General features: G+C 39.0%; 1 protein-coding gene across 13 annotated transcripts in view; it reads right to left on the bottom strand.

Annotated features, from left to right (window-relative positions):
* nfasca (neurofascin homolog (chicken) a) overlaps positions 1–12570 on the bottom strand; it is a 121690-nt gene that overhangs the window by 28690 nt on the left and 80430 nt on the right. For 12 of the 13 annotated variants that reach the window (XR_004613979.1, XM_034586790.1, XM_034586796.1 and 9 more), the window contains 10 exons: positions 11676–11846; positions 11357–11404; positions 5287–5398; positions 4575–4759; positions 4349–4480; positions 4021–4164; positions 3649–3760; positions 3351–3517; positions 2366–2513; positions 1472–1596 (listed from right to left, as the gene is read on the bottom strand). Coding sequence is in view for 12 of the 13 variants with exons in the window: in XM_034586790.1 (XP_034442681.1) it covers positions 1472–1596; positions 2366–2513; positions 3351–3517; positions 3649–3760; positions 4021–4164; positions 4349–4480; positions 4575–4759; positions 5287–5398; positions 11357–11404; positions 11676–11846 (1344 nt within the window). In the remaining variant the exon portion in view is untranslated. The remainder of the gene's footprint in view (positions 1–1471; positions 1597–2365; positions 2514–3350; positions 3518–3648; positions 3761–4020; positions 4165–4348; positions 4481–4574; positions 4760–5286; positions 5399–11356; positions 11405–11675; positions 11847–12570) is intronic. The other variant, XM_034586800.1, reaches the window with a different exon arrangement.

Below are 12570 nucleotides of genomic sequence, written 5' to 3'. Positions count from 1 at the left end.
AAAACACTGGTCACACAGAATGAATAAAGCTTTACTTTGGCAGTTTTGTAAACAGCACTACAGTACCTCAACACAATGCATGCAAACCGTTCTATCAGTGGGAGTACGTTGAGTTCAAGCTAAGCGAGGTAAGTATGTATTTAACTGCATCTAAACATGCGTGATTTCCATTTGAAGGGTTAGAGTTGAAAAACAGTACAGCGTGAAAAAGAGATGTTATAAAAATGAGAATATAAGATATAATATAAGAATTTTAAGAAATATAACAATTCACTAAAAACTGTTTATGTAGTCTAAATGTGTGTCACACATGAAAAGACATTTACTCTGAAAACATTTTTTGAACAACTGGTCCTTGTCTTCAGTATGTTAACTTTGTCAGCCTTTCTACTTTTCTTTTTTGAGTTTTTTCATTATATTTAAAGCTTGAGTATTATTACTATTACTGGGACAATTTATATGTTCATTTGTATATGCAAGTAGTTTTAGCACATTCAGTCTTAATGTACCCACATGATGAGTAACGTCTTGGCTAGCCCTTAATCCAGTATTCATCAGGTGTGTGTACGTAGATTATTTGGTGAGTGTGAGTATAATAGCATACAATGCTAATGCAAAAGTAAGGCAGGGAATCAGCAGACTCTTTCCAATAATTATGTTTTTGTTTTAATTTTTTAATACAGGGGTATTAAATTAAAATTGAGAGAGGTCCTAATAAAGAAAATTTCAAGAATATCATTGTGTCTATATATCATTATGATTCACTGCAACATATATTAAAACATTAGATGTATCAACATCATTGTGACTGTCAGTTCAAAGAAACTTTAATGCAATAATATATAAAAAAAATTTGAGCTGGAGGGATTATAAATAAGTATGAAAAATAAATGCTAGAATGGTGTAGTGTTGTTTCACATTGCTGCATTTAACAATCTCAACGCTCTCAGAACATATGAACAAATGTTATTGAACTGCCTGTCGGATGAAAGAACATGAGTCTGTTCAATCTTGATAAAAAACTCTTTTGTCTTCTCTTCAGGCCATATGAATTTACTTTTCTCACTTTTCTCTGAGTCAATTTTCCCTGTCTATTCGCCCTCGTCTGTCCAGGCCTGTCCACTGACTTTGCAAGGAATGTTCATCAGTATGCTCGGATTTGATTGGCTGAGTGGTGTCACGTGAAATGATTTACAAACAGGCTAGAAAAGCTATGCTGGTTAAGATTGAAAAGTTCCATTATCAGAATTTGACAACTCGAAATTATTTTTCTGTTATAGGTTTGGGTCTGGATTGGCCAGCATCTGGGTCCAGGTCTATAACAGGGTCCACCTATTAGTGACCCCTATTTTATTCAACTATGTAATTAAACTACAACTGTTTTTCTTTAATGTTTTAATTGGGTGATCTCGTGCTGTTTTTTACTTTAACTGAAGCCCACTGTTCCAGAACTGCTCTGTATGTGATGTACCTAACACAGTCAGGCGGGCAGATGCGGAGTCCTGGTCAATCTCAGATTTAACAGTGCAGGTGTATGTTCCCTCATCACCCTCATTCACATTGGGGATGGTCAGTGACTCATCATCCTTCCTCAGCCTGGGAGAAACAGAGATAGCATATAAATGATTCAATCTGAGCATAATACAAACTGTTGACTGTATTAAAAGTAAGACTACACAGTGTTTGTTTACCATAGTTGAACAACAACAAAAAGATTTTGTTTGCTCTGGAGGAAAATCAAGCTCATGTGTTATTTAGGAGCTGGGTGGAACTATGCGCCACTTGACAGTTTATGTTAGTGAAACATATCCGAGGGGGATTGACCTAATATCTATATTACAAGCAATATGAATTTAAATGGATTACTCAGTCAAGACAAATAAAGAAATATAACTGTATTTAAAACAACAGAAATGGAAAGTCTACCTCTCAGTAGGAAAGATAGTTGCAATAGTGAGAGGACTCCTGGACACTTTAGGCTTTAGGCCTTTTGGCTTAAAACACGGTTTAAATTACTTAGTTTCAAGTCGAATATGACACTTGGATGCGACCACACGAGCAGTATGGAGGGAGTTGGAGGCCATTGTTTTATTAAATCAGAAGTTTAGGTCGCCAGTTCTTTCAATTGTATCATATTCGGCTGCTACAAAGTTCTTCTGAGACTCCAGAAGTGTTTTGTGGACTCCAACACTTCACCCACCCCTCCAACGGCATAGTGGTGAATAGATGAGTGAATTCAAAATTTTGGGTGAACTATCCCTTTAATTTACAACCTGTATAAATATGTGGTGTTTTGTTCTTACAGGGGCATGAGAAGAGTTCATAATGTATGAGGGGTGTTAAGGCCACCTTTAAGTGCCATTACCTCCATCCTAGATAGAGAGCCTTGTCATCCTTGGTCCAGGTCACAGTGACAGGCAGGCTGGGATCCGACTTCACTTTACAGTTGAAACGAGCTGTGGAGCCCCTGATGGCTGACTGGTGCTCAGGGAATCTGACTATACGAGTTTGCGCTGAGTTGGATGAGTTAGTGCAAACGAACGAACACACACACACACACACACACACACACACACACACACACACACACACACACACACACACACACACACACACACACACACACACAGACAGAGAGAGAGAGACCATTAGAACTCATGTTTAGATGGATGCAGGATATCAGTGGAAGATGAGTTGGTGTCAGATAACAGCACATCGTACAGTCCTTTCAAAAAAGGCACACTCACACCAATACACTTTACAGTGACTGTAGGGCCATATAAATCTGAGTATTAATTTCTTCTCATACTGTAAGGAAAATACTAATACCAAAAAATGACATCTATATAAAACAAGTCTTGTGTTGTGTATGTTCAAACATCCACCCTGAACTCCTCACCTCTGTACAAGAAGTCACAAGAAGCCCGATAAGGGTCCTTGCCACTTGAAAGGCAGCCTTGGTAGATTAGTTGGCTTGTTTTTTATTTCATTCAATGCCGTGCTACCTCGAATGCTACAATGGATATTTTTGAAGTACATTCACAAATGTTTGTTTGCAAGGCATTTTAATAAAAGGCACCTGAGATTTGCATATCATCCGAAAGTGCAAGCTATTTGGCAGAAGGAAAGGAAATCATTTCGTCTTTCACACAAAAATTGTGGCATGATTTGTCATAAAAGGTCATAAAACCTGCAGGAGCGGATAGCTACTGCACATATCGACTGCACAAGATACAAGTCATGTTAGATGGTTACAGGATAACTTCATACCAATATGTTACTGTGTAATTGATGATGATGACTTTAGTTCTCAGGTTTGCTCAGAGTGCAGCAGTATTGCAATGTCTGACCTTTGACCTCCAGGCGGACCTGGTTCTCGGCTGAGCCCAGGATGCTGTTGGCAACACATGTGTATGTGCCCTCGTCCTCTGTTCGAGCCCTTTTGATCTCCAGGGTGCCGTTGATGTAAACACGGTACTGACCACCATCCAGCCCACTGCCCTGTCCATTCTTAAACCTACACATGGTGAAAACACAAGCACATGGGTAAAGAAAAATTATATTAGGAACTAGTTTATTCACCTGGAAGCATCTGTGTAGAATGATTCCAAAACAAGTATGTCTTTGCAAAAAACGCTCAATTCTCACCAGCGTAGTTCAGGCAGAGGGGAACCAAAGAATGGACAATCCAAAAAGGTGCGGTTGTTCTCAATGACTTTAATCAATTGGTTTTTAGGGCCCAGCATCCTCGGAGGCATGTCTATAGGGGAGGGACAGTGGATAAAACTTTTATCATTTTGACATGAAAGAAGTAGATTTTCCGGAAAAATCGCATTTACTTTCTTTAATATAATCAGTCTCCATACAGACCCTCATATTTATATTTTCCGAGATGCCGTAATTGTTGAAGAGTAATGCTAAGGTACTGCATAAAGATGCATACTGCTCCCAGCCAATGTGATTTGGCTTCTATTGACATTTTGAAATCAGCACACACCCCCACCCCCCTCCATGTCTTACCGAGAACACTGACGAAGGCATTGGACAACAGGTACCCATGCTGGTTGGAGGCGTTGCACTGATAAACAGCACTGCTTCCCATTTGCACTGAGCGGAAGAGGATGGTGTCACCAAGCACCTGTCTGCTCGGGTTAGCAGGAGAGGCTTTTGGGGAAAGGGGGAATGATAGCGCTTTAGGACACTGTTTCTGAAAAATTCCAGGACAATAACAATGTAAAAATTGAGGGAAATCAGGCCCCTGCAATAGACGGGTTTAGGGGCAATATCAGAAACCTGAATGAATGAAAGAAAGAAAGAAAGAATGAATAGCTGAAACAGCTACACCTACTGTCTATAGGTTGTCCATTGATCAGCCACTGAATGTTAGGTTTAGGGTTCCCGTTGGCCCGACACACCAGGCGGCCGTTCTCATCCGGGGCTAGCACCAGGTCCGTAGGTTTGTCCAGCCAGTAAGGAGCCGCTGTCAGACACAAGGAATCAGCTTAGCAAGATTGACTCACTCACAAGTTTAAATACAGTAGTTGTGCAAAAACACATAATTGTGACCTCTTCACCTTTAACCTGGACAAAGATGCTGTGGCGTATGCTGCCTAAATGACTGTTGGCCATGCACACATACTCCCCAGCATCCTCCTCTGACACACTGATAATCTTCAGGGTCTTGTTGAAATTCTGAAACTTCACTTTGTGTCCTGGCAGGTCCCCGCCCTTCTTGAACCACTTGACGGTAGGAGTTGGTCTGTAAGGGTGGAATGAAACAAATGCAGCTTTGTCATTAATTGAACACTGAACACACTATTATGCAGAAAGAGAAAGTCATCACATTTCAAGATTTTTTTCAGGAGCATAATCAGTTTCCTATCATCCTTCAATATCATTCTTCCAGTGCCGTGTTACAGGTGTTTGGACTACTTACAAATAGTGTTAAATGTTAAATAAATATATAGAACCTAGTTACAAACAGTGTCAGCTATAGTTAATCACCTACTGTTCATAGTGTGTGAATTCACATTTGTCTCTGAACAACATGCTGTTTTTTTTGTTTTTTTGTTTTTTAATTGAACACAGAGATGCTGTGTTTTATAAAACAAGACCATACTACCTAAATCTTATTCATCTTATTTTTTGCAGAGAGAGAGAGGGAGAGAGAGAGAGAGTGTGTGTGTGTGAGAGAGAGAGAGAGAGAGAGAGAGAGAGAGAGAGAGAGAGAGAGAGAGAGAGAGAGAGAGAGAGAGAAAATGAGGAAGAGAGAAAGAGAGAGCTCACAGTCCAGCAGCGATACACTCCAGTAGCAGTTGCTCATCTCGTTGCACAATTTTGGAGCTCTCACTGCCTGATGGTGAGAGGAAGGTCGGCGTGGACTCGGATACTTTACGGCCTGCAGACGAGAAATTAGGAGAGGTTACAAAAAACAAACATTCAGAATTTAATCCAACTGACTAATTACAAACAAGAAGAGATAGACATCTAATGTTGTTCATCTACAAAGCTCTGCTGTTAAAACTTTTTAAACTAAATTACCTAACCTCTCTTCTCTCATATAAAACCAGTACATACAGCACAAGATCCAGTAACTAATTAACCTTAGACAAATCCCTCATGTACGCACCAATGTTGGCAGAACTGGTTTGAGTTACTATGCACCTTATCAATGGAATTATTTACAAACTTCCCTCCAACTACCGCCTTGTATTCCCCTTGGAGATTAACATTTTTAAATTGTGATGTTTTTTATTAATCTTGTGACTGTTTTATTAATTTATTTTTACTGTGTTTTGTTGTTGCTTGTGTTTAATTGTTTGTTGCTAATTGTGAATGTTTCTTGTTCTCATGCCTCTCTTGAAAAATAAATCTCGATCTCAATGTGACTGCCTGATTAAATAAAGATTTAATATTTCCTACAAGGAGCTAAACATCCGCTCTGTGGGCACTGCCACATACATCTAACACGATTATTCTGATCATTTCCTTGTGGCTGTGCTCCATCTTTGCCTTGCTTTGACTCTCTCTGTAGTGAGGCCAAACACAGACATAGCAAAGACTTTGATCGAAAACTAAAGTAAAGTAGCTGATAAAATAAGCCTAGTATTTAATTCGGAATGAGATTAGCTCAATATCAAGCTGAAGTATATTTAGAGGCATGTAGTTGTCTTTAGCCTAATGTTAAATCTTCCCATGTGAATTATGCCTCAACCGCAACATGTAATTGGTTGCCATTACTAGACCTTGTAGACCATTAAGGCCTTCTCTAATCCACACAACAATGGGGAAGGATAAATCTATGAGCACATTTACTGGAATAGTACGACATTAGTTTTGCTTCACTTGAAAAAAGGATGAAACTAAACTGTGAATAGACTTTTGAGTATCAGACTGAGATGTAAGCAAAGTGCTGTCTTTGTTTGCGGCTTAACACAAACATGTGGCATTTTAATCAGGTATGAAGTCGATTGTAAAGTTACAAAACTCAATCCTTTCTCAAGGAAGGGAAGATAACTTTTCTTGGTTTGTTGAGAATTTAGCCTTGTTGTTCAGCACATACAGAGGAATAACTTTCTAATACTATCTCAAACAACAGTCAAGTTAAAAGCCAATTAATTACAATGTGGATGAGATTTTCATAGTTTTGGTTATCATCATTTGTCAGTTATGGTAACATTGTAGTCATTTCAGAGATGTGAGGACAATGACATTGCTGGAGAAACAGCATTTAGTGGTAAAATTGAAAGTGAGGCAAACTGAAATGTTGTGTGCATATTAATTTTGTTATAGCCATTTTCAGACAAGACCTCCAGAGAATGCTTTGAGAATTGGGTCCGGACTTTCTAGGGAAGTTGCCTCTTACACATGCACAATGTAGGAGGTTCTCCACTTAGACAACCACACAAGAGCATTCAGGTGAAGTTTGGTGCAGCAGGCAGAGACAGGATGTAACGTATAAATTTGGCTGCTGAGATCACGTGTTTTTGTGTACTGCACATCAACACCGGCCCTTATCAGCAAGAATTCTCTTGACATCCTCATCGGTGTCTTCTATGTGAATGGCTCTGCGATGTTGGTTTTTCCTTCTTCTAAATTTTTGCATCTGTCGCGTGTTAGAAACATCATCAACATCCCAACTCATTCGTGGAGAATGGTGCGGAGGATCCTGTGATGTGTTATCACATAAGCTCCACCGGACTTTCTGTAGATTTGATACTAGTGGACTAGACGGAGAAATACTGCAGAAAGTCTGGAGGCTCTTAGTCGGACATTTGCGTTCACACATACAGTCTGGAGAATGTCCGAAGGATCTCCAGAGTTTAGTGCACATCAAAATGCACCTTTATTTCAAAATTGTGTTGATGTTATGCTGCTTCTGTTTCGGTGTATGTTAGCCAATATCTACACTTTCTGCAAGATCAGCAATTACTTTTGGTAAATAGAATATTTCACTAACCAACAGAAATCATAGCCAAACATATAAAATATGATTCAATATGTAATAAAGCAGAATTGCCCTATAAATGCCACACAAATCTGAGAAGAATCTGTCAATGATATTCCATTACTAGTAGTAATTGTTTGCAACTACACCACTGACTGAACCAATTAAAAATTCTCCTTATTTTTATACAGTCTTGTTTTTCTGGATCTTGATCACTACTCAGGGTTGTAGACAGCACATTACCAGACTGCTCCAACCCAAGCACGAGTACTTTTAACACCATGGACACCAAATCCAGTTTGGGAAAGATACAGCCTGCTGACAAGTGTGTGGGATTAAATTAACATTGGGCTCCTTTGTAATGGAGATCTTTATGGGATTAAAGCATATGTTAGCAGGGAGTTTCTCCACTGGCAAACAGAGAGGAGTGGGTGAGGAGGATTGGTTATTGTTAGTGACACTGTGAGGAGAAGAAAAATTACAAGAGAAAGAGCCTACAGAAGACGAAGGCGTCAAGGGTCAGTGGCAACATATGCCAAAATGCTTAGGCACACTATCATTATGATGGATAGCTATGGGGATGAAGTAAGCACCCTGGAAACATGGCAAACAGCATGAAAAAAAGACAAATGTGGCCTTCGCATCTGTGTGTGTTAATAAGAGATAGGTTACAAAGTAGCTAGTATGTGTGAATGAGTGTGTGTTAGTAGCTGTGTGTGAACATGTCAACAGCTGTCTCTATCACTTGCTCACACTCACACAGAAACGTGTATAAGAGTAGAGGTAGGAGGAGGCAAAGCTTATTAATATACATACATGACTATTAATGACCACGGCATGAATCCAGACTGATTATTCAACATTTGACCTAATTCTTCTCATCGGTATCCTCAGTCCTACTGGAACTAAATTGGCAAGCCTGATCAGTCACACAGACTATGTGCTCCCTAAGGGACATATCCAGTCTTCCCCTGGGCTTCCTGAAAATGGAATATTCTGATTATAAACTGAATGATAATAAAACTTTAATATAAGCAGGCCTTGTTGGTCAGACTACACATACCTCGCTATTTTTTTAGATTCAAATTTGGGAAACATCAAATAATGATACATTTTAAACTGAAGCTTCACTCAAACAATGGAGGATGTTCAGAAATCAGTAAATGATGCAACACTCTCAAATGTCCTTAAACTCCTAAAATGTGGCCCAGATAATGTTCAGTTGTTTTTCTATTACTACATGTTGTGAACTGCATGATTTCATAGGGGGTATTCAATCTAAGGGTGTATAATTTTGTTACATGGATATTAAGGGTGCTTTTGAGAAGTCCATTGAGATTAGGAAGGTTCCTAACTGAGTGAAATGATCCGGAAGTATTTCAGCAGCTGCCATGATAAGAGTGTTTCTGATTCTCTAAATCCTAACTTATCTCCTTAGCATCGTAAACACTAGACCATCATTATGACAGGAAAAGAGAAAATGTAATCCCACAATTCTTTGTGGCAGCATCAACATTTAAAGCGACGCAGCCTCGTAGTGTGTAGGCAAACCCACGTTAATATGAAAAATCAGAAGAGATCTTTAATTCTCTTGTCATGAACCAGAACTGATGTGAATCCACATATGATTGTCTGATCTCCTGATTTCCTCGCTGCATCTACATCTATATCTGTCCAGTCAGGATTCACAATGCACAACAAGCATATTGAACACAATATCATTATCAGAACTAAATATAAATGTCATTTTAATCCCCAGATGTGGACTGCACATAAAAAAAAAATGTCTCCACGTATATTCCTCATGTTATTATTTCAACATTTCAGTCCAATCTAGTTAAATTCAATCTATTTTGTTGCTTCTTTCTGTGAGTAACTGATAGCAAAATATTCTCTCTCTAAGAACTAAAAACATCTTTCCTCAGAACGTGTCATTCTGTTTTGGACAGGAAACTTTACTAAAACTGGGGTTGAGGGCCTATCCCATTTCACCCCTTCTTCCTACCCCTACAACTACCCCTTGTTTTCGAGGGTTATCTTGACGTCCCTTGAAACAGAGTCACAAGGGACGTCATCAGAAGTCGTCGATGTAAACAGACAAGACAAAACGTTTTGCCGGGGGTGTCATTGTAATAACATTGTTGAGATCTTAAATAAACCAATGCTATTGCTTGCAGTTACTAAAGTGACAAAACTATAATAGCCAAATAATATCTATGCTAATGCAGGTGAATCAATGACATTTGAATCTGAAAAGCTTGGATGCTCTGCATTATTTCACGTATGAATCAAAAGCACACAGGCTGCTAACAGGGGTCTGTATAAAACCCTGCCAGGATGCTTTGTTATTAGAGCAGTTAAGTTCAGTAACATCGCTGCTATACACTGGTTAAATCAAGTGCATCGTGTATCTTCAAAGATATTACAATCATTATTGTAATTTTTTAATCTGTATTAATGGAGAAATTTATACATTTATGGGTCTCTCTTCCATCTTGCCGGTGATTCGCAAGGCAATTTGGGAAATTCTCGTACGCCTCGGTTTGAAGTGTGGGTCTGAAAAATCTTTGTGTCAAGGGCTGTACAGCCCTAACATTTGGCCCTAACCCTCCGTCCCAACAGGTATTGGGACAGCTACCCCTACACAGGAATGGGCAAAATGAAGGGGAAGGGCTAAGGGGTAGGGAGAAGGGGGGAAATGGGATTGGGCGTCATTTTTTTCTATGAATCTCTTTTCCTAACTCCTTACAGCTTCTCCTTCATATCTTTCCTTGACCTTGTGATGTTTTTCATTAATCTTATGGTGCTTTTACAGTTGTTCAGTCCTACGAGAGTAATTATCGCAGTTCACATCCAGAAGTTTCAAACTGATTCATTCAGTTCGCCGCTCACCAAAGTACGACCATGTGCAATGAACAGCGCTCTTTTAGTGGATTCATGCACGACACTGGCCAGCAGCTTGAATTGGCCTCATATTTGCAATGTATCTGCTTCGACTTAGACTGTAGCTGTCCCCACTGACTTGATTAATGTAGCCCCATTGGTTTTACAAAAAGGCACTAGTCTTACATCCCCCTCTCTAACCTGGTGCATCTTTAAGGGGTCCTCGATACTGAGCAGCATGACCCAGCACTGAACTATCTAACTTCAGTACATACAAGATTAAGTGGATGCATCACTGATTACATGGCGTGACATTAAACTGTGATTCTGACTGACCTCACTTCAGTGGTACATTCAGTCTGTTGCTTGTTCAAAAACCATGGGTTTGCCAGAATGATCTGATTTGACGTAAATCAGGATATAGGATGTAAGATACAAAAATTCAAACAAGCAATTTATAATACTATAGCTTACCCTGTTAAAAGGTTTATTTTTAATTTTTTCCTTACTCGTGTTGAGGGTTAAGGGCAGAGGATGTCACACCTTGTTAAAGCCCTATGAGACAAATTGTGATTTGTGAATATGGGCTATACAAATACAATTTGATTGATTGAAGTCCCATGTGGCAGTATATCCTCTTAACTAGGTTTTATGCTCATTAGTAGATGTTGAAATACTTTTTTGATTATTTTCAAATACAACTTAATATAGTTGTTGTCCAGACAAGAATATCACTTCAGAAGATATGCTGAATACATGTTAATGTTCTTATTATCTTCTATTTCCAATTAAAATATATTTTATATTGATAACTTCAACCCAAAATGCCTTAAAATAAATTCAGCAACACATTTTCACTTTTCCATATGAAACCACACAGGGAATTCTACGCCTACAGAGAGCAGTTAGGAGGTTAGATCAGTGGACAGCTTCAGCCAGCAGGTTAATGTTTCTAGCCATGTAATTGTGGGGCGTGACTAAACAGGTAAACAGGAAGTGGAGCTGTCCTGACAGGAAGTGACTCACCACCATAGGGGTCAGTGGCATTGTAAGATGTTTCATTATATGGCTCCTCTGAAAAAAAGGCACACATAGTGGATCATCAGTCCACACAAAAACAAATACAGAGGGCATGATGGCACATAGTGGTGTTGAAGATACACGAGCAAAGCCGAAAGAAAGGCTTTCATATTACATCCAGAGAATCCAATATTTCATGTCTTCACTTTTCTGGTGCAAGCTGTTACATTCCATTTTAGTTTATTGGTATGTGATCAAAACACACAGCAGACATGACTTTCTCTCTCTCTGTGTGTGTGTGTGTGTGTGTGTGTTGTCTACTCACTGGTGAGAACTTTGAGTGTGAAGGGGTTCTTCTGCTGGATGGTGTGTGTGAAGAGGAAGCGAGCATTGCAGCTGTAGTCTGTGTGAGCATCTTGAGCAACAACATTGGAGAAGTACAGGTCTCCATTCAAACCTGTAGACACTCTCTTATCTTGTGATATTGGGTTCATAGCTAGAGAGAACAGGAGGAGCACAGAGGTGGGATAGAGTGATACGGAAAAAAGGAAAAGAAAGAGATGAAAGAGATGAAATGAAACCACATTAACAGCAACTATTAGACACTTGAGCATCACTCATGGCTGTATTTACATACTACAATTAACTATTCCTTTTCTAAAAGCCCTGGACCAAAGACATGGATTTGCAAATTAAATGTTAAATTGAAACATGAACTTTAATTTAAAAAACAAACTTCACCTTGGACAAATACAAAACAAAGACGTATAGAGGAACATGGAATACACCCATTATGATTGTCAGGGAAAATGAAGATAAAGTAACACTTTATTTCATTGGCCTATAATTTCCTGAAGGCTTCTTAGGAAGTTTTGTGGATAGAACTATGTAATAGCCGATGCCAATCTGCTAATACAAGAACAATGTCAGTATTCTGTCTGAGCATTGCTTTATTTAATTCCAGGAAATGTCTTGGTATATTACTGGGAAATTATTCAGAATTTTTCAGCCAATAAAATAAAGCATTCCTAACACCACAAATGGATTAGAGCATCATGTTTAATATGAACATTAACTGACACTCCTGACCTATATCTTCAGGATCGTATACACTTCACTCCACCCACATAATTGATGGATTGAATAATAGTATGAAGGAGCAGGTGTACAGAGGTTCCTAATAAAGTGCTCAGTGAGTGTATTTTAGCCTGATCATAGCT

This window comes from Hippoglossus hippoglossus, chromosome 5 (assembly GCF_009819705.1).
Source record: "Hippoglossus hippoglossus isolate fHipHip1 chromosome 5, fHipHip1.pri, whole genome shotgun sequence".
Lineage (NCBI taxonomy): Eukaryota > Metazoa > Chordata > Actinopteri > Pleuronectiformes > Pleuronectidae > Hippoglossus > Hippoglossus hippoglossus.
This window is presented reverse-complemented; position numbering and strand designations above follow the sequence as displayed.